This window comes from Frieseomelitta varia, unplaced genomic scaffold (genome assembly GCF_011392965.1).
Source record: "Frieseomelitta varia isolate USP_RPSP 00005682 unplaced genomic scaffold, Fvar_1.2 scaffold_493, whole genome shotgun sequence".
Lineage (NCBI taxonomy): Eukaryota > Metazoa > Arthropoda > Insecta > Hymenoptera > Apidae > Frieseomelitta > Frieseomelitta varia.
The window spans coordinates 618,449-642,522 of record NW_025110249.1 but is presented as its reverse complement, the minus strand read 5'-3'; the positions used below and the strand labels follow the sequence as shown (position 1 = coordinate 642,522).

The following is a 24,074-nucleotide window of genomic DNA, read 5'->3' as shown; positions in this document are numbered from 1 at the left end:
GATATCGTTTAATAAAATAGTAGTTATTTGATCAGAATGACAATTTGAATAATGATATTTGACTTATTACTCGAATAATATTATTTAAACAATATTTGATAATTTTAATAGTAATTGTAATATGTAGATATAAATAATATTATATGATACAACTCTGTGTAGTACAATGAATATTTTACTAAAAAATAAAAAAAAAAAAAAGATAACTGAAACTGTACTGATAATAAGCGGAAATTAAAGATTATTTTTCGATATAAACAGTTTAGAGAAAGACAGAGATGTGTGGTTTAATCATTTTAACGAACGCAATAAAACTATCTAATGATTCAACACGACAAGCAGAATATTATTCTGATAAGAGCAACTCTTCCTGACTGCAATTTGTCAATTTTTCTCGAATCTGATTAGTTGAATGGAAGAAGCATACGGGATGGGAATTTATTTTTCGAGAAATGCAAAGAAAGCCGTAGAAATACTATATTTGGATTTCTGAGTCACGGCGTAGTTGCGCAGACGTCTAGCAAGCTTTGAATTCTACCGCGAAAGTCGGTGTATCGCTATTTCGTCTTCGAACAACAACACAAATTCTTCGAACTTCTTCGCCTTTTTTTTCTTTTCTTTTATCTTCGCGTATCTCTCGTACACTTTTAGAAAGTAAACTTTAAAATAGCTGAAACACACCTCCGACACGCCCACGTGGGACACTAAACATTCAAAGGCGGTTTTTTCTTTTTTTGTTTCAGTTCGTTCGCGAATGTATCATAAAGAAGAAGGAAAATTGTTTGTTTAAAATTGAATACGATGAGAGGACGAGACTCGATCGTGTACACTCCAGTGTCTCTCGGACCGGATACGGATGACGAAGAAACGCTGGTCAATGCAGAAGTCTACAACAATGGTGAGTTTTCGTATTTCTGCTATTTTTGATTAGAATATCCTAATATGCCAGGTTGTTTGAAACACTCAAAGTATAACATTACAATATATCTCGTGGATGAAATGAATCTTCGGTCGAATCTGGCTTCTTTGCCTCAGTTTCATAAAAATATAAATTCGCGCGAAAAGCATTCATAATCCAAGTTGTATTATAAAAATCATTGTAAAATAACGATCAAATATTAAGAAGACTGAAGTAATAAAAGCGTAGAAAGTAATAAAACTTTTTTCGAATATTTTGAAATGGCGATAGGATATTTTGATTAGTAAATTTTACAGAAATTTCAAAGTTGCAAAATTCAAATGAATATTAAGCGCGCCAGTGATCCACATTTTTACCAACGATCGATAAGCGAGATCTTCGAGTTTCACGTCAGAGTTTCCTATCATATAAGAAGGCAAGGTTAGTGGCCTTCTCGAACGTGCTTGTACAGCAAATCTCATTAACACCGACAAAAAAAATCCTCTTATCTTGTCTCTGATGTTTAATGTTGCCTAACGACGTTTAATAGCGTTTTACGATAGATTTTTACGCGTTCTGGTTCAGCTTACACCACGGATCAATTGGTAACATTGAATTGCGCGTATCTTCTATGAACGAGTCGAGATTGTCGTACTCGATGATGACTTACGTCAAACAAAAAGTCAAACAGAAATTGAAGATTACAAATAAAAAACACGAATGAAAGTCGCAATTCAAAATTCGTTATATTGACAAACATGATTTGACATTGACTAAACAAATACTTTTCCATTCTTCTTTTTCACTTTCGAAATATTTAGAAACGTTGACACATGTTTCTTTTCGCTTTTTATTATTTTATATCAACTCTTACAATTTTTGCAAATTTAAAATATAAAACTGAGCTTTTTATATATTCCGCGCGATTTTTCGTTGGTAACAGTGTCCAAAAAAAAAAAAAATAAAAGTTTAAAAAATTCAAATAACATTTTTGAAACACTTTAAATTAAGATCGTTATCAAATTTAATACATCATATAATAAATAAAGTAGAACACAGCAGTACGTTCGAAGCAAGCCAAATAAATAAAGTATCATGTATGTTTTCCTCTGAGATCTCCAATTGTAAAAATGCGAGAGAAAACAGGAAAAGAAGAATAATTACAAAAAAAAAGAAGTTTGAGTAGATTACAAGCTGTCGCTTCGGGTCGTTTGAAACCATATAAAATGTAAGGCAAATTCCGCGGCGTAGCAGCGCGCCGCTAACTAGATGGGACATTTTTCCTTATTAAAATTCCACGCTGACCGAACACAGATATTCCTGACCAAGTCAAGCCGGATGCGATTGGAAATCGGACCGTGAACGAAGACTCGGCACCGCACTGAGTCAGAGCACACCTACACGACTTCCGAATTCGAACTTCGCGGTTGTAATGCACGTAGGATAAGGCGGGGGCGTGGTGTATGTACGCAATAAACCGGAGAGACAGACGCGTCAGCGCCTCCGTTTTTGGCAATGATAACGCGTTGTGCTGGGGCATTGTTCAATCGTCAATTCTTATCTTCTTCGAACTTCGCGAGATCAGTAAAAACTTAAATACTGATTGTGAGTAATCAACCGCCGCAGTCTTTGAGGAGAAAGAAATCTTTTAGAAGAAAGATTCTCGGACAGGATATAACTTAACTTTTGAGAAAATTGTTAACATGGGACATTGATGGAATAGTGAATATTAATAATTAATTATTAATTTATTATTGATAATTTATTATTAATAATTTTAATTATTTATTAACTTATTATTAATAATTGTAATTATTTATTAATTTATTATTAATTAATTATTTGCTTTTTAATATATTCAACATATTCACTATAGACGCGAGTTTATGTCACTTGAAACTCAGTTCCTAATTGCCGTTGGTGCGAATTAATCTCAGTTCGTAAGCTTTTTTCTTTTGGTTGCTGTTGAATTATTATGTTAAGCAAGTTTCGAGTATATTTGCCTGAAAGAGATTTAATGGTCAAGGGTGGAGAAAGAGATAGTCTTGTAATTTTCAGTTTATAAAATGAAAAAGTACTATTGTGAATTTTATGTAATATAATATAATTATAATAATATAATTATAATAATTTATTATAATATAATTATAATAATACATAAATATAATATTATCAGAGTTCAATCCAATTTCGTCAAATCCTTCGATCGTTACCAATGAACAAGCCAATTAACGTTATCGTGAATTCGTGTCTCACCGATACTATTTCAAGGCTCTGGCAATAAGATTCTCGTTTTCTACGTCTTACATGATATCGTGATTTCATCGCAATCGATGACACAGAGCTACATTTACAGGGAACTAATATCAGTAGGCGTCGAAAGAGTATATCTTGATTTATATACGGCTATTGTTGCCGCGTTACGAGAATATGTATCGTTTCGCGTCGGTTCGATAATCGGTATTTGTTCGACGAGCATGATAAGAAGCGTTAAACTGGAGTAGTATAGGCACCAGAAGCTGGTGCACAGCCTGAGGAAGGATCGTCCGCGACTATTCAACACACGTCGATAACCATTATCGGAAACTGGCGCCGTCTGGCGATCTTATTAATTTCCCAATCGTATTATTCCCTTTTGGTGGAAAAAAAGTAATATATCCACCTTCATCTCCGTGTGCATTACTGTCACAAGTACAATAGAATTCTATTGACATGAACTTGTTGTTGAACTTGTTGGACGAGTAATTTATACAATTGGAGTACATACAAGACTGACTCTTCTCTTTGACAATGATTTTTCATTCATGTATCTAACTTTAAATTCAAATAGCAAGTAGTAGTAGTAAATAGAGTTTTACCATATTTGAATACCTAGTGCAAGTCGATCGAAAATACAAAAGAAGATTTACAGTAGTGTATCAGTAGTCTGTTAAATATTACATACTTAACAATAATTTATTTTCATTTATATTTCATTGCTCTTGTCAAACATAATTCTGTTTTCTAACAGTATGCCATATTTTCTTACCACTTTATCTCTTAAACTTTCTTTTGTCCATTATTGTATTTACTACACGATAGAAGAAAATTTCTTTACTATCCTTAAAACGAAATACAAAACTCGTGCCACAGTCGACGTGTTAAAGAGTTTTATATGTAGTTTTATATGAAGTAGGTACATTTTATATATTTTTATATATTTTTAATAATTTAGACACTTACGGGTGATAGTGTAACATTTGCAAGTGCACGGAGGAAGCATAAATTCCTGCAGATAAGTGCAAACGGCTTTACGATCGATTTCCTACACGATGGAGAAAGTAACCACAACGAGGCGCGAGGAAACGTCAGTTTAGTTTAATTACGATTCCATTGGCAATTTCAAACGTGCTTTCTCTGTGGCGTCTTCCTCCCTCTTCGCGATTACGAGTTTATCTCGACTCGTGCGTCACAATGTTCTCTTCACTGGTTATTGAGCAAAGAATTTCTTCTCTTCGTCTTTCACTTGTGAGTAATCCAGATCTGCACGACATCCGGATGCGGATAAAAAAGCTCGATAAACCGTTTATCTTCCCGACTTCTGGATAATCGCAATCAACTTCTAGGAAGAATATCCTCTATCGTCAAATTAAGTAATGGTTTAATTATTCCTGTCGTCAGTGTACAAAGTTAAGTTGTAAATTTAATATACAAACAAAGGTTTCAACTTCTGATTTTATCTGAAAACTAATAAATAATTAAACGCTTCATTGATAGAATGGATAATTGTATTGAATTACAAACTTCATGTCTATCTCAACATAAATGTTTCAACTTCTGTCTATGTTTAAAAATCAGCTGGCAATGAGAATAATTAAACATCCCATTAATAGGATGTTCACTATTTAAGATATAACTATTATTTCCTCTATTATTATTATTTTTTTTTAAATCATTATTATCTCCAATCTAACTTGAAATACCTCAACTTAAATATTCCAACTTCTGCCTATATTTAAAAATCAGCTCGCAATAAGAATAATTGAACATCCCATTAATAGGATGTTCACTATTTAAGATATAACTATTATTTCCTGTATTATTATTATTTTTTTTTTAAATCACTATTATCTCCAATCTAACTTGAAATACCTTAATTTAAATATTCCAACTTCTGCCTATATTTAAAAATCAGCTCGCAATAAGAATAATTGAACATCCCATTAATAGGATGTTCACTATTTAAGATATAACTATTATTTCCTGTATTATTATTATTTTTTTTTAAATCACTATTAGCTCCAATCTAACTTGAAATACCTCAACTTAAATATTCCAACTTCTGCCTATATTTAAAAATCAGCTGACAATGAAAATAATTGAACATTCCATTAATAGTATGTTGAATTAAATTATGAATTTGAATTATAGATAAATATCTTAATCCTTATTGTACATTTATATTCACTACAAACGATACTATGAAATAGTGGGACAAGAACATAAGAACCTCACTAGAAGAATAACTTGCCAAAAATTCTCTCACTCCACGGAGAATAACTATTATTTTTTCTATTTTATTTTATTTTTTTCAATCATTATTAGCTCCAATCTTGCTCTCTCTTTCCATTAAATTACGGTAAAGGCGCATGCATTATCGGCTCGAAAAGTACATACTTACTTACTGTCGCTCGACGTAATCCTTCCATCGGACAGCTTTCCACATCGTGGATCGTAAACCGGTGATTGCGTAACCGGTATAAGTCGTATCGCGTGTAACAGGGGCCGCGTTACTCAATGAATTCGAGATGTCGAGGTGGCCGAAAACGAGGCGAGTCTCGTGTGTCTCTGGACTAAGCGCGTCAATGGCGAACCAGAGCAACATTCGCCATCTACGACAAGAGTATCTTGCCGATCGGCGCATTATCTCTCGCTGGTTTCATGCCGGACACGTAGCGGACGCATGCCACGTACGTATCGTGGCGGCATAAAACTGTGCGCGAGGCCGTGAGGCTTTCAGCGCCCTCGTGAGATCCACGATCTCGGGCACGTAGGATCCCCTCGGCGAAAAAACGCCTAGGAGCGGCTTCAGTGCGTGTAGAACGATGGACCTGCAGTGTGTACGAGTCCGGAGAGATGGTAATCGCGTGGAGTGGTGGTCGTCTCTGTGATGTTGGTCGTCGTGCACCGGCGACCACCGATCGTAACGAGCCGATCCCAGGGGTTTTTCTTCTTTCGTGGGAATACACAGCGCGATACGCCTTCTACCTCGAGCTTACTTGAGTTTCTGCGGTCAGTTGAGTAGCCGTCAGTGGGGAGAAGGGAGGTGAGAGTTTTGATTTTACGGTAAGAACGCCCAGGAATTTCAAACAATCAAATGTTAATTTAATTGAACTCGATGCTCACGTGAATTTTACTTGGTCTCGATTGAAAAGCAGGTGATTTGACGATGAGACAGAAAATACGTCGATGTTTCTGTTTGTTTAATAATAATAATAATAATAATAACTTCGTTTCCTGAGAAAGTTGGATTAAAAGTGATTCGTATTACTAGTTAGTTCTGGAATTTTATCAATCCCTGACTTTGATTGTCACTTGTAGTTGAAGACGTGAAAGACAGTTTGAAGCAAATCAGTTTTCTTCGTCTTTTAAGAAAATTGAATTTGCCAATTCTTGACTCTACTTTCCGATCTTTTGTTCGAACTTTATCTTCTCTCTGTTGCATCGAAACTGAGATTTTAAACTTCTGAAACTATCTTTGTCCTTTAAGTTCGATTGCCGTTCGCGATTAAAGAAAGAGCAATTTTGGAAGTTGATGTAATTGATACGTGAAACGGATCATGGGGTTAATCGGAAAGGTTTCTCTTTGTTAATTAGGTCGCCGCGAGCACGACGAAAATCGTGAAAGTAACTTCACACTGTTTCAAGGCGAACGATATTTCGTCTCGGAGGAACGGGCCTTCGGTAAATTAAACTTTATATCGTGAACAATTCGAGCAGTCTTCGGATTTCAAAAAAAATCATCTCGTCTTTTACACGTCTCTCCTATAATTAATCAATAAGACCATGGAATATCACAGTTACCTTATTAACCTTTGCTCTTGACAAACTTCTTTTCGTACCATCTGCCAGCAATTTATGTTTACAAAGCATCGTCACTTCGAATAAAATGATACATGGAATAAAATAGTACACGCTTAAAAAGCGAGAAACTATTTAAAATCAATAACAAGTAGGTATTTTGAAATCGCTTAAAAGCCGCAGTCTCGTCATCTATTCCACAGCCACCACATGCCTAGACTTAGGTTAGTTAATAACGCCCCGTGTAGCCGCGAGTTGGAGCGATTGTAAAATTTAATTAACCAACGAGCAAGTGGACTATGATGAGTGTTCCGTAATGGGTAGCCGCGGGGCCACTAATTATGTGAAAATTATATACCATTTGGACGGTTAATTCGCGTCAATGGTATTACCACGGTCTCGCCTTTTCTACTTGTTACCCTTCGCGAGCAGTTGCACCAATCTCGCCGCGGGGCGAGATCCAGCGGTGTGGATTGCCCAACGTGGTGCTGTCGGTGCATTTATCGGGATCTCTGGGCCCCTGCCCGCCGACACTTCGTCGCGCGATAAAACCACCGGTACACGTGTTGTAAAACGTAATCGAAACCGTTATTGTTATAGATCTTTCAACCGATACGAAACGGCCGGCAATTTGCTCGCCGCGGCGTGACACGCTCCTGGGATCTCTGATACGCCCTGCATTGACCCGATTTTTCTCCCCCTTGGTGTTGCCCTCGCGACGCGTGGATCACGGACGCACGGTAATGGTGTCGATCGATTTTCGTATATTTCAGGAAAGTACATACACATGGATATTCATCTTCGTTATTTATGAACATGACGAGACCCCCATTTACTTGAACATGTCGGCGGAGAAACAGTTTATATAATTCTCTGACAGATGGGGTAAAAGAATATAAGAATTTGAAAATGATTTGGAGTGTTTACCATGGAAGGAGACATGAACTAAAATCAAAATACAAGGTTATTATATGCAATATATTATAAAATGTAACATAATATATATTATACTGTAATATTATTATTTACATAACAAGGTTATTATATGCAATATATTATATATATATTGTAAAATATATTATAATTTATTTTTATAATAATATTATACTAATAATAAATAATAATATCATAATATTATATTAATAAATAATAATATAATAATATTATATTAATAATAATAAAAATATAATATAATAAATATAATATTATTTATATATTATATTGTGCGATAAATTTAAATAATAAATGCTCTTCTACAAACACCAGAGAATTATTAAAATTCGTACAATAAGAGTTTATTAATTTTGATAGAAGATTGCTGTAATTGTTGTAAAGAAACGTACCGAAGAAATGATCAAATAATTAATCAAATATTAATTAAAGTAAATTTCTGTTAAATTCTTTAGCACAGAACGAGACTTGAGCATCGTGTCTATATCAGTAAAAAGTTTGAAATAGACTTGAAATATTTAACAATTGCGAATTATTACATTCTGTTCGAGAAATCACTTTAAATCTCTGTGATTTAATCTCTTCATAGTTTCACAATTAAGATACATTTTATCAAAAAGCAATCGACAAGTCAGGATACTCTTGTTCGAAACGCACCTAAAGTTTGGATTTATCGTTACTACTACATCAAAATCGATGCGCGTACGCATCCAATATGCGTATTCAATGCGTCCAATATCGATTCCAGCAAGTATACTCGCGATCGATCGAGACAAACGAGCCGTTCGACACAGCCGCGAGCTCGTCCTACGTGACGCAGATGCTATCGTCGCGAAAAAAAGAAAAAAAAAAAATCGGCAATTACGTCGAACGATCTCTCATTTAAACGAACGAGCAAAGCTTGTCTTCAAAGGAGAAACGCGTGATCGCGATGGTCGAACGAAATACTAGACCACTGGATGAAATTCACAGGAATAGGAGTTTCATGGAAATTTCATGTACCGCCCTGGTTGTTAATTAATTACACGGCCAATCTATTACCATCCCCCTCCTTAATTGCAGCGCGATTACCCAAGCTAATTTATGCGAAACGAATTCCCTTTCGTGTGAACCCGTGAGAACCCGACCGGTGTAACGCGATGCTTTCGAGACGTCTGTTCTTTATTTTACGATCGCGATAACTGCAACTTGTTATTATTGTGGAATAGTTTGGCGTGGATGAATAATCGAGGGACGAGCGAATGTTTATGGCGGAGTATCGCGTGGAAATTTAAACGCATGTTTATCGATACGTCGATTTCGATCGGCAGGATTTTTCTACGTTTCACATAGGCTCTTTTTTTTCGTAATTCGTTGAAACGAATTCACTCAAATTCTAGAAATTCTAGTTTTTTTTTTTTTTTCGAAGCTCGAAATCGCAACTTCGTTTCGAATAGATGTCCTGAGATTTGAGCATCGAGTATCATAATGAACGTTATCTTGATCGTTAATGAACGTTAGTGAACGTTATTTTATTTCTTTGTTGCAAAGGAGAATTCTTTGATACCTTTTTCTTCTGATTTGTCTAACATTTGCTTCTTCCATATCTAGAGCTTACGATTTTTTTAAAATTCAGTTCTCCAACGTACGAGCGAATGACAATTGAAATTGACTGACAACACTTTCATGGATTTTATGTATACTAAAACCAAAGAAATCAAGGTGAAACTGAAATTTTACACTTGAATACCTCTGAAAATTTTCACGTAACTTCTCTAAACGACAGATGGTAGGAACGCAACAGCAAAAGAGCCCTGTTAGACGGGCTCGAGCTGCAATTTCCGAGAGGCATTAGGCGCTCGCCAACAACGATATACGACCGAATGCTGAAAACCTCTAATTAAAAATAACCTCGACAATCCACGAGTACTGGCGAACTTTCAACAAAGTCACTTTCAATCGATCGTGCAAGTGCTGGTTCGCTGGCTCTCGGTGTCTCTCTTTGCACACGTGCACACGCGTGCCTATCTACGAGTCGCCTGGTGCATGCGCCGCCGATCGAACTGTATCGGGCCTTGAATGAAAGAAGGATTCGAACGACTGAATGAACCGAGGCGCACACAGCGTCGAGTATACGTCGAGGCAACGTGCGTGAAACGAGCGACCGCGCAGCGTGTAGGAGCCGAGCGTGGGCGAGCGTGCGAGCGGTTTTCGCGTACGACGCGAATTCGAGTATCCGCACACGCTCCCCTGCTGCCACGTCCACCGGTTTTTCGAGCCGTAAACTTGTGGAATAGCGCGCGCTTTTGGTGGTCCTCGGGATACATTTTACGATCCTCCAAACGGTGTAATTAATTGGGAACCGGGGGACTGTTAAGTCGATATCTAATGGGAGGTGTAAAAATATGTACGAACGACGAACGGCCAAGGGTCAATCTGTCTCCGGTCAGGATGACAGTAGGCGTATGTCTGTGTGTTTTGAGATTGTAGTTAGAATTCGTTTGGTCACTGCTAGAAATCGTTTCGTCGGAAATAACGTTCGCCGTGGAAAGAATTGCTGCGTCCAATTAAAATTACAAAATAAATTACAATTAGGAGTCCATTGTATGTACAATCTGCACACAGTTTATGTTGAATTGTGTACCATATATAAAAACGTCTTACTTTAATCTGAAGCGACGCGAGTAGCAAGTATAAATCTAAACACGATAAGCTTTAATTTTAATTTTTGAAAGAAGGCCTAGTCAAGCAGAGTTGGGCGTATAATCTGTCAAATTTATTCGTAGATAACGAACAACGATTTTATTCGAATAAAGCTTATTCAAACATGACTTTATTCGTTATACATAGTTCAATGATGAGTAAATGTAGCCGTATATCGAATTGATTATTTCGAGATTTCACAAGAAACGGCTCCACGGCAGCTAGAAGACCGATGGAAGACCGAATTTATTAAATGAATTGTGAAGAAAGGACTCCTGACTCTTAAAGCTCGAATGTCAGAAGTTTGGTTGATTCACATACACTTTCTAACATATCCATGTGTTATGTATTGAAAGTCTTATCGTCATTCGACACTCCCAAACAAACATCCAGGCTCCAATCAACTTGAGATATCGTGTGTTGTTTGGATCATTTTGTCACCATCCCCAGAGTCTCATATCAAACAGGTATACCGATCTAATGTCAATTCGTAGATCGTTGAGGCGCGTGTCGCTGCCAGAGCCATTGAGAAGCGGGCACGCACTTCATCGTGCATTGTGTTGCAAATGAGACTTGTCGACGGAGTAGCCGTGAAAGTCTCATTCTCAAGGACCGGTGGACGAACGAGTTTTCACGAGTGCACGAACAACTGAAGCACACTCGAATGAACGTCAAGCGTAATAACATAGTGCGCAGATTTACGAGTAACAACGTAATGTGCAGGTCTAGGTTGCGATATATAATTGTCTATCCAATTAACTGAAAGCAGAAAAAACAAATGAAATATCGCGGAATATAGAATTGACACATTCTAGACTTGACTCAATGTAAGAAAACTCGGGTCAATGCCAACAAATTGACAGAGACTCCGAGATTGATTCGATTGCGGATGTTGAAATTAAAAAAAATTCCTTTAAAATTCAAAATTCCTTGATACACGTTTCATCTGTATGTACATTTCAGTACATACGCCCGAAACCGTGATTTTTAAGAAAAATTATTGCCAGTCTACATCGAATATCAAGCAGTGCAGCGACTTCTCTTAATTAATTCAGTTTTTAAAGTTTCTAAATTTTTATTCAGAACTAGTTTTTTTCCACCTCTCTTCTTATTGTTGGATTAAAAGTTTTTAAAGTTTCTAAATTTTCATTCAGAACTAGTTTTTTCCACCTCTCTTCTTATTGTTGGATTAAAAGTTTCTAAATTTTCATTCAGAACTAGTTTTTTTCCACCTCTCTTCTTATTGTTGGACTAAAAGTTTTTAAAGTTTCTAAATTTTCATTCAGAACTAGTTTTTTCCACCTCTCTTCTTATTGTTGGATTAAAAGTTTCTAAATTTTCATTCAGAACTAGTTTTTTTCCACCTCTCTTCTTATTGTTGGACTAAAAGTTTTTAAAGTTTCTAAATTTTCATTCAGAACTAGTTTTTTCCACCTCTCTTCTTATTGTTGGATTAAAAGTTTCTAAATTTTCATTCAGAACTAGTTTTTTTTCCACCTCTCTTCTTATTGTTGGATTAAAAGTTTTTAAAGTTTCTAAATTTTCATTCAGATCTAGTTTTTTTCCACCTCTCTTCTTATTGTTGGATTAAAAGTTTTTAAAGTTTCTAAATTTTCATTCAGAACTAATTTTTTTCCACTTCTTTTCTTATCGTTGGATTAAAACCTCTGTCAACAGAGTTACACCGTAGCTTAAATCTTGTTAGGAATTAGCAATGTGAGTCGTTCTGAGATACTTTGGCCAGGAAAGGATACATTATAAGTATAGCAGCAAACACAGGTTATTATTATATTTACAATAAACAGATCTGTGAAACTACCCTTACAACGCAACAACCTGCTCACTGTGTCCTTACCCTAAGATCGTCGTAGCATAAAACACGACGCGAGTCATCAGCATCTTTCGCAAGTCTCTCCTCCTTAATTCGTTGCGATTGACCGGCGTGTATCGACGTTTACGCGATCACACCCACGTGACACGGGGCCATTCAGTGTAAATCGCGAGCAGAGACTCGCGTTAGTCTCCCATTAGTGTTGCCGCATGCTTACGCTCGGGGACAAGCTTAATTCGTGTTCGTGCGTGCACGGACGGTTCGTTCATTCGACCTCATGAATGCAACTCGCTGGAAAACCGGTGTCTCGTTTCCTTCTTCGTTCCCCGTCCCTTCACGCCGCCTTCTTACAGTCTCGAGCGTGGACCACGGTTGCACGGACGCGCGAAATTACGCTGGTGCCTCGTTCCTTCGAATTCTACGTGTCCGTGTACGTCGGCGATTGCGTTCGCTTTGTAGAAGTGGACACGTGGGCGGACTAGGTATCCGCGTTATTGGTCTGCCGATTCGACGGTATGTATTTCACGTATCGAGGTACTCGCGATGGCTGATCGCGTTGGATGCTGGTGGTAGCCATGCTCGAAACTTTTTTATCTTTGGGTATAGAATATTTCTCATTTCTCAGCAGGAGAAAGAAATTGTTTCGTTATTAGTTAGTATTTCGTATCACATTTGTGCTTGCATTTTCCAATCACCGAACTATCCCTGTTAGAAATGAGAGTATATACTGTTATTTATTTCTGAAAATGACTGGCTTGAGTTAAACAGAAAATACAACTTTAATAAAGGAAGAAATATTAGATAGAGATATAAGAATACTTAAATACAGTACCATTTTTTCGAGATACCATATTTCCCTAGAAAAAGGGAAATTAACGTAACCTATCATAGAATTTTTGACTTCCACAGACTCAATAATTAAAATACCTAAATAGAGTACCATTTGTTCCAGATACCATATTTTTCTAAAAAAAAAAAGAAAATTAACGTAACCTATTATAGAATTTTTGACTTGCACAGACTCAATAATTAAAATACCTAAATAGAGTACTATTTGTTCCAAATACCATATTCTTCTAAAAAAAAAAAAAGAAAATTAACGTAAACTATCATAGAATTTTTTACTTCCACAGACTCAATAATTAAAATACCTAAATAGAGTACCATTTTTTCCAGCTGGCATACTTTCCTAAAAAAAAGAAAATTAACGTAACCTATTATAGAATTTTTGACTTCCACAGACTCAATAATTAAATTACCTAAATAGAGTACTATTTGTTCCAAATACCATATTTTTCTAAAAAAAAAAAAAAGAAAATTAACGTAAACTATCATAGAATTTTTTACTTCCACAGACTCAATAATTAAAATATCTAAATAGAGTACAATTTTTTGCAGGTACCATATTTTCCTAAAAAAAAAAAAAAAATTTATCGTAATCTATCATAGAATTTTTGACTTCCACAGACTCAATAATTAAAACACCTAAATAGAGTACCATTTGTTCCAGATAGTACCATATTTTTCTAAAAAAAAGAAAATTAACGTAACCTATCATAGAATTTTCGACTCAACAATTATCGTACCATTCACGATCGTAAAGAAACAAAGCCTCTCAACTGATATACACACAAGATTTTATCGATCGTATTCTCACGTCGAATGTTCGTTTAACGATCGTAGCCCGCGAGGGTCTAAATAAATTTGGCACGTCGTTCGGACATGTTCTTTCCTCTCCTCGAAACGAGTCCCCCGTAGGATTTCTGCGCCAGTCTGGTCATTCGGAACGAGCTATCTTCACGGCACGGACAGCGCCAGAGGTATAATTCAAACCGCGCGAGCAGAGCGTATCCGTTCGCGAGGCTGACTTTAAGACCGATGAGGTGTTATTTCTTCCTGAAACACGGCCGCACGAACGTGTAACGATCGACAAACGAAACCTCGCGTTTAGTCTCTTAGTGCCTTCAGCCTTGCGTTTGGCAATCGTAATTAGTATCTTAGCAGCCGAAGGTGGATATTAACGCGGCATACGTAACAACAATACGTTCCGCTGGAGGCTGTCAGTCGTATTTTTCGATTGGCTTCTTACGCATTTTTTATATTTTAATGGAGAAGCTACATACGTTTGTCTAGATACGATGATCTAATAATCGTAATATGACTAACAAGAGAGTGATTCTACGTGGAATAAAATTTTTTTCCTTAAAGCCTATTCTTATTTAAAGTTTGCAGAAAAGTGGAATTTTAAACTGCACGAAGTATTCGGTGAATTTTGAGGAACAGTGTAAAGAAAGAAACACTTCCTTTCAATTTGTAATTTTAATACATAAATGTTTATGATAGCATTTTATCGTTATATTTTCAATTAATATTTTATAGTTATATTTTCAATTTATTTTTCAAACAAAATCGTACCCTTGTCGATTGTATACTGAGACACCTTGTATATTGTATTCTACTTTCTTTTTCTATTTTTTCTCCGATTGTTTGCCGTGGCTCGTTAAACGGTTCCTTGTTGAAGGAACATTGTGTGTATTTTTTGATCTCACATCCTGGGACAGTTTCGTAATTTCGTGCTTGCTAATACGAAAGAAAGAATTGCTAATAGGACTGGGAGGTCAGAATGAAGTCAGATCGACATGAAATTCGCATTACTCTCAGACTTGATTATTTTGAAACTATTTATTAATAAGTCATTTCAATTAATTATATATTATAATAATATTATAATATTATATTAAATTGTATATTATAATAAGTCACTTAATTTAAATAACTATTCACAAGTCATTTGATTTTATTGAATTTACATGTATTGCGATTCAAGGAATTTAATCACCATTCCATTAACATAACATTACATTCTTTACTTCATGATTGATCCATACAAATTATTATTAAATTTCATTGGATTCATATTGTGATTGTCAAACTGTTTTTACATATTTACAAATGTAAGGCTCGATACACTTCTTGATCTATATTTTTTGTAAATGATACATTCGCGAAACTTTTGTACTATACTATTTTACATTCCACTGCTCGATTCCCAACAGATTAAATCCATAAATCTTCAGTCCGATAATCACAATGTAAATTCAATGAAATTCAATAACGATTGAACCGACCGGAAAGAGACTGCAAATGAATTGTTGGGTATTAATGGAACATGGTTGGTGGTTAATGAGTTAAGCGTGAACGTGAATACACACGCGATATACATATATTGAATGAGCACCGTACGAAGCGGAGCGTGTTTCCTCGGTGGCGTTACAGTACCGAGAATACAGAGATAATATTTCGGGGCACGAAATTTACAGAAATTTACGACCGGTTCTTTTCTCTTTCTCCACCTCGGCTCTATCTTCCGAAATGAATCTCCGGCGGTTGCAACGGTCCGCTGACCTTAAGCTCGCTCTCTCGTGAAACCGATTCGATGAATTCTGGTGGGGAGAGAACGCCAGGGTAAAAGAGTCTCTCTCTCTCTCTCTCTCTCTCTCTCTCTTTCTTTCTCTATGCTCCTTCAGGAAAGATTCCACAGCGTCTACGATCTTTTCAGGGCAACTACCTGTCGAGTGACGTGGCTCAGCCGCATTTTTTCGCTCCCCTTTTCTCGTCATTAACCCCCTCGAGGCCACGAGTATCGACCCCCGTGCCTCGGCGAATTCTTTCGAGGAATCCTCGTCGTTCCACGCAGCCACTGAAATTCCACGATCAGCGGGATCTTTGTTTCCTTCAAGACAAAGTCGCTGCTCGAAAATGGCCCGCCGGTCCCCGAATCACTCGGCGTTCGACTTTCACGTGTATTCGCAGACTTCGAGAGGATAAAAAGAGGAGGATGCTCGCAGACGAGAGTACGCGCGGAGAAATCTTTCATTTGGAGATTCTCTGAAGTGTTCCTGTTTAGTAGAAACTTGTGAAGGTGACAGATCAGAGCGCACACATATTCGTTTCGTTGTTACCACCGTGCGTAGAGAATTCTAGTTTTTATTCTATATACATAGCTGCGAGCCAAAGCGATCAACTCCATTTATCTTAGTTTTGGTATTTAATTTAATGTTGTTGTTTTTTTTTTTTTTTTTTACCAAGAGCTAAACTTGCTGAAGTTGATCGTATGGTGTAAATAGTAAGATATTCGAATTTATGTGTCATTCTTCCTGCAGTATTTGAGAAATTGTTTATATTTTTTAGCACTCTATATATTGAACGTTACGAACATATTTCAATTATTCCATACACCATTATAAAAATACCAAACGAAGTATTCATAATAATTATTAAATTTTGCAAGCCTATGTTATGCATGCCTATTCACATTTTGAAAATATTTACTGGATTAGTGCTCATCACTGCATTATTACAAAAATATCAAAATTACCAAGATATTAATTGCTCCACCATTATATTTCATCAATATACTATGCAAAAATATCAAACGAAGTAATCCACAGTTACTAGATTTTATTCCAGGTTTAAAAAAAAAATCTTCGAAATGAAATACGTGATGTTCCACCAGTATAAATATTTCACCAACACGAAAATGTTACAAATGAATTACTCGCAACAATTTTTCATTCCCAGACTTTGAATCTTCCAATAATCTTCTTTTCTTCTGACTAAGAAAAGTTCCAGTTACAGAGAACGTAGCGTAGTCAACCGATTGTTTCGTGATGATCGATGTAGACGCGAAGAGTAAGAGTGAATTGTACCGTAACGAGACACAGTTTCCACTACTATTTAATCGCGGTGATTGAGAGATTCTGGGGTACCTAGAGCCGAATAAAGTACACCGCAACGGTGCCGCAGGAAATTCGTACGTGGGCGAGCAATCTCGTCGCATCGTCTCCTATCGTGACGAACGATTTAACGTTTAACATTGCCCACGCACCCAATTGTACGTAATGCGTCGGTAGAGCTTGAAGTAACGCGAATAATTCCCTCTCGTTGGCCCTTCGGCATGCCGTTCGACATCACGCCAGCCACGCTATAAATAGTTTTGACACTTTTGCGTTCGACGTATAATTACACTTTGTTTTCACTCGTTCGAGCCTCTTGCTACCGTCACTTTAACTATAATTAACTCTCAGACACACTCGTCTCATAGATCGAGTCTGAAACGAAACTTGCACGCTACGCATATTTTCTGTTATAACAAACTCGATAATGATTTTTCGTGATATCGATGGGAACCGCGATCGCGTGCTTGATTCGCCGTGGATTTACAAAGTGTGTGGAATGCCACGATTTTGATAGTATACGGAAACTTGGACGAAGGACTTCTTGAACAATTTAACATCACAAAAGAAAGAGTTCTCCGCTTTATTTTCCTGAGATACCTTTGATACTTTTTACTTTGATTTTAGTAACATACGGAGGGCTCGGAAGTCAATCCTCGTTAAAGACAATCACGCGAACGTCCTTAAAGTGGAACATTTTAGTCACTATATAATACAATTATATCTAAAATTATTCGACTGAAGGTTTCGACAATGAAAGTTGTCGTGAAACGTCGTCAAAAATACAGTCATTTCAAAAACAGTATTATATTCAGTTATATACAATTATATTTAATTATATTCAATTATTTATATTATATAAATTTATTAATTATAATTGATTATATGTTAAAATTTAACAAAGTTAAATAACATAATGACATAAAATTTAATTAATTAAGAATTGAACTTTCTTCTTCATTAACGTGATTCGTATCCAACCACGTTTGTTCTATAAAAGCTAAATCCAATTAAAGTAAGTTCTTCTTTCTTAAAACAAATAAAATATAGCGAAAGAAAGGGAGAGAAAGAGAGAGGTGGTTGTCGGTCAGTTAATTACGATCGTGCGTTCGATGGAATAATGTATCGAAAATGTCGATACCGAATGCTGGAAACGCGCAAAAATGGCGGAAATTCTGCCAGCGGGGAGTTGACCGTCGAGTGCAGACCGATCCTCCGTTAAAAACGACGCGTCCGCGTCCGAGGTGCTCGTTTAATTACCGATGCCCGTTTCAGCGTGGGCTCTTCGGCATCGTTGCACTGCCACAAGCCAGATCCCGGTCCGCCCACCCGCATCCGCCACATTAGCCTACGTGGAAAGGTGCGATATACACACCTTTGCGATCGTACGTAGTACGTAACCGAGTCGGAGCCGTCTCGACCACCGATCCACTCTTTAGTTTTGCGTTTTTCCATCAACCACCTCGACTTTCGCCCGCGTCTGTCGTTCTTGTTCTTTCTTTAACCTCTTGCCACGCACGTCGAGAACTTTTTGTAATAGTTTCTCAGCTTCTAAGTATATTTAAGTGAAACAAAATAGACGAAACAAATAATAAATTTGTTGCTTCTATCCAGTGATATCGTACCGACGAGTTCAAAAGGAAAGCGACGAATCGTTGTACACGGTTTGGTCATTCGTTATGGTCCGCAATCAGTTAAGAGCGAAGAATTTGATGGAAATTTTTATTACAAGACGGATAATTCTATCGAGACAAATCTCGTGTGATAGAAGTATGAAAGTCGAGAAAGTGTATCGACTCGCGCGGAAATTACAGTGAGGAACACGATGAAAAATTATATTTTTAACTGTTGTAACTTTGTAACACGAAATCACGTCATTCAGTCTATTTAATCTCTGATTTTAAAGCGTAGAGCTTCTACTTCGACAGTCCTGAGTTGGTTCTTTTGCATAGAGTAATGGATAAGATATTGGAAGTATTTTTACCCTAGGATATCATGAAAATTCAAACGTTTAATCCCAACATTTAAATAATTTACACAAAATCGGCGAAAAAAAAATCGCGTATTAACCCATAATTTCTGAGGATTCTTTCTTGTAAAAAGAAAATTTCAATCTTAAAGATCACGATGAATTCAATCACGAAAAAGAAATTTTTAGTTTAACGTTTGCAATAATATAAAGATCCCCATCCAAATAACGTCGCGATAAATAAAGTTCCGTACAGTGTACAAAAAAGCATTTAACCAAACGAAATAAAACACCGATGTAAATACATAATACTCTGTACAGCAAAACATTTCTATCAACTCGATCAACACTACCCTGCAGGTATTCACAAAATTATCCTCAGCGAATAAAAAAGCCCACAGTTTAAAACTTATCGCAATATACACTCTCAAGTGCCGACTGTATATGATCTCACCGCGGCATAAGGGTTACATAACGCATATAACCGACGCTGACGAAGCCAAATCGATGAACGACCGTGGTTTAAAAAGAATAAAGTAAAGCGCAGTTACCCCTGATTTAGGTACTTCTTCGGCAGTGACCAAGGTGGAAACGGTTGGTAGTGAAAAAGGGAGCTACGACAAATTAACTACGCATGATCCTGCGGCGAGATAGCCGGTATCGGTACCGGATTATAGCGGATCCTGTGTACTGGAAGGCAGGGGGCCGAGAACCCGGTGTGTTGTACCGTGCAAGTCGGTCCTTATACGGGTCTCGACACGAGGTACACTCTCCCTCGAGCAAAAAGAACTCACCCCGCGCCGTGGCACACTCTGTAGCATGATTTCGATGGCCCGTCGAATACGCACGGTACCGTATATCCCCGCGTTTTCATCGAGAAACCACGGCCAATTGAATATTCTCGCCATCTTGCCAGATGCAAAACTTCTATAACAATTCCATCGAATTATTCTCGAGTTATGGAACTTTTTAAAGTGGAATTAATTAAGGGATTGTAGTTCTGTTTCAGTGAGCCTTATTATGTGTTTCTCGGGATTTGTTTTTACATTAACATTGTCTTGAGCTTCACATCAATTAAATTTGAATCTCCTGAATTTTAATAACTCTTGAACATCGAGTTCAAGGAATGGGATCTTTTTTCTTGGATTTCTTTTTTTTGTACATTGGAACTATCGGTGATTCTAAATTCTCAGCAGATGTAGTAGTATATTTCACCGTTCTTATTGTTAGTCGATAATGATCTATGTAATTCTACTTTATTAGAAGTCTCAGGGTGAAAAAAAAAAAACTGATCGAAGCTGCCTCGAAACCATTAATCAATCGCAATAGCTACCTGCACCTTCCACTTGAGCTTCGAATCATCGTACACGCGATTCCATGGTCAACAGATTCAAAGGTTCTAATATCATAACAAAATTTAACCAATCGTTCAATAAATAATAAATTAAATCACTTTATTTAATATCTTGAAACACAAGCGAAAATTAGATAATGAAACAATTTTTGGGTAATGAAAAAAATCACTGTGCTGTTGTATCAACATCCATTTTACCAGACTTACCAAAAATCAAGTTTAACTGTTCTCAGAAATTTTTCGTCGTTGAGAGTGCGAATTCTCGAACTCAGTGTTATAGAAGTACAACCTACAAAGTTGTCCTGAACGTTCACAGAATCGCAATGCAGGGAAGTTCGATCAATGCGGGAAGAAGAAACTATTTTTAATGCCCGGGTTGTAACTGATTGCGAACCATAACGAGTGACCAAACCGTATACAACATAATTTCTTTTCGAACTCGTCGGTATATCACTGGATAGAAATTATTGCGAAGTAAATAATAAATTTATTGTTTGTTTTCCCTCGGTTATACATTTAAATATTAACTTAAAACTGAGAAAATATTGCAACTTTAAGACAAAAAGTTCACGTCATTCCAGCGCAAGAGATTAATAAAGGAGAGTAACAGGCACAGCCTTACTCGTCGGAGCTCGCGTACAGTGGCTTCTTTCCCATTTTTCCTGCGAGGCGATCTCTCGCCCATTCCCGGCCGTTGCGTGCGACTGGAACCTGTTACATGCTGAGCGCACAGGGGAGCCCTAAGGCCCGCAAAAGCGACACGTAATAATACGGCTGGGTAGGCTGAGTAGCAGGCACACATACTCTACATACACGCATCACACGAACGTACGTGAAGGAGCTACTTTAACCTGTTCGAGAGATCGGGTCACCGCTGGGAGAGGGGCGTCGCTCGAAGAAACGAACGAACGCGTCGCGACAGCGCAGCAGCGAGAAAGGATCGGATCGCGCGAAGGCTCTCTCGTGATCGTCGACTAGAGCAAGGATAAAGAAGAAAAAGAAGAAGAAGAAGAAGAAGAGGAGGAAGACTTGAATGCAAGCGAGCCAGCGATTCGTTTCCTGGAACACCTCCTTTTTGTCCTCCTCTTCACGACGTCTAGCTGGATCTAGACTCCATTCGTTATGCAGATATTGTGCATATCGAACAGACGTGAAAGTAGAAAGTGGCGTGGTAGAGGGAGGACGATGTAAGATTGAATCCTAGACGAGCTGCACCTGCTTCGTGAATCGATGACTGTGACGTGTCTGGTGTCTGCAGGCTTTTTTTTTTTAAGATTCGTTCTGATTGAGTCGTGTCGCTTCGAATTTGAGCATTCGAGCATAATTATCGGAAAATGTCTAAAATTATCAAAGACGACGTCAAGCTGCTTGAATTTGCGTTTAGAGAACTAGGCAATTTGTATCAAAACGAAGTGACTACATAAAATAGATATGTACTTAAAATGGCGCCGACAACTCATTCGTCGCTAATTAATTTGAATTCAAGCTTCACACACGTTAGACTACTTGAATTCAAATAAATTTACTTCAGAGAATATATATACTTAAAATGATTTTACTGGACATGGTGCAGTTTAAATTCAAATAGATTGAGAAGTATTAATAATAATAATATAATAATATAACAATATAATAATAATATAGTAATAATATAATAATATAATAATGATAATTGAAAAGTATTAATAAAGAGGTATTAATAATGATCAATGACCATTTCGAAAAGGATCCAAGTAATTTCGAATTTGCGTTCATAACAAGTCAGTTTTTCGATTTATTTTAGGTTAGTTAGGTCTATTTCGTCCCATTTTCAGTTGTTTCCGAGCAATCAATGTTCGAAAGCTTTTGAATTTCGCCCGGACTATTACGTGATGCGATCGTGGGCGTCACGAGTATTGAACGAGCGAAGAGCGCGAGTATACGCGTCCTTTCAACGCTACTTCCGTTGAGAATCGCGCAGTTAGCACCTGGTGGGCGAACGAGAGTATCTGCGGTTGCGTGATCGGATATCATCCTTCTCCTTGGACTAGAGTTTCTACCAACTACTCCATTAGATTTTTCAACGTAGAATTTGTATATATATATTTATATATTCCTGTTTACATACTAACTGTTCATTTCTTCGCTCTAGAATTTTGCTGGACTTTTCGAAAGAAATTAGTCTGAGAACGTGAATATCTTGGTGCATGAATGATAGAGAGTCGTGCTTCATTTTCTTCTGGTCAAACCATTTTTTCATATAGAAGAATTTCATTTGTGGGAAAAGGAAGAAAGAAAAATTAAAATTCCTCTTACAAAACCTGTAGTTCACAACCTGCAGACATAATCTGTCAAATAAGCTGGGAGCAAATGAAAATAACCTGAGCCAGTGTTAAGTGAGGAACAGTCTCGGATTAACCGAGATTCGAATTAACGCCAGCTGTCTCGTAAGTGTCGTAGCGTGCATAGATTATTAGCCTTTAGGTGTCCTGGTTCTCGATGCAAGGACTTCGAGGGACTTTGAATGCACGTGGCAGATCTGAACGCGTTCACGCCTGCTGGATAAACGAGAGGCCGTGTCAACTTCTCTCGGCATTGGACGCTTGAACAACGGTAGCATTCCCTGCAGCGTACTATTACCCGCTCGATACTGGTCGGTACTTTGTTTTATTAAATAACCCAGCAATTGCGCAAGCCTCTCATACACGCGCTTTCTGCGTCGCGGATTCGAGCTGAATGATCCAGCTGAGTGGATCGAGCTCGAGAGAAAGAACGATCGTAAACTCTGTTCCCTTCGGCTCGATGTTTAATAATAACGAACGTGCGAGATATACATTTACGACCAATTTCTATTGTACAATTGCATTAATATTTCCGGATTATTTTCCTAGAAGAAGAATTGTTTTCCTCTTTGAGAATTGAATTTACAGATTTTATAATATTCGTGTTGAATGATGTAGAAACTGTTTGAAAATTTCGAGGATCGATATCAGTCTGAACGTAGTGTACAATTAACACTTTCACGACTGCTGTAACGTTTGAGTTACGTGAGCAAGAGAGAGGAAGGGATTTGAACAAAAGAACCACAGAGACGCTAGTTTTCCTCTCGTTTAGTATACGACGATGAAACTAATAGAATATTTGTTCAAACTTTAAGAGTAATACTTATTTCAAGTCAATTTATACTGCACAATTAAATATTTGTTTATCTCAAAGAAGATTTACGATGGATTCCAAATGTAATATTAATTTCAACCGTAATTTCAAACGACTCATGTCCATTCATGTTACGCGTTATTTATATTAATTTAAGTTATGAATATTTCACAAGAAAAGTTTCTCCAGATTCTTTGAAAGTCTAATTATAGCCTAATTACAAGCATACAAAAATCCTAAAGAAGAACGTTTGCTCTTCAAGCAAATTGTATATTTTTTCGTCTTTCATTTTGAAAGCTATCATTCACCGAAAAATTCTTCATACGGCTGCCCTTTTACGACGAGAGGACCACCGAAAACAAGCAGTCCACGAAATTATAATATAAACAGCGAGACGCCGAACGATCCTAAAGAAACACGAACTCTTATGCAACGGCAGGAAGAGGCACGATCTTGTC

At 37.1% G+C, this 24,074-nt stretch overlaps 1 protein-coding gene across 2 annotated transcripts in view; it reads left to right on the top strand.

Moving 5' to 3' along the window:
* Positions 1-24,074, top strand: part of LOC122533070 (protein TANC2) — a 66,984-nt gene that overhangs the window by 7,598 nt on the left and 35,312 nt on the right. For both annotated transcript variants that reach the window (XM_043662434.1, XM_043662436.1), the window contains exon 2: positions 744-898. In XM_043662434.1, coding sequence (XP_043518369.1) covers positions 802-898 — 97 coding nt within the window. In that variant the 5' untranslated portion in view covers positions 744-801. The remainder of the gene's footprint in view (positions 1-743; positions 899-24,074) is intronic.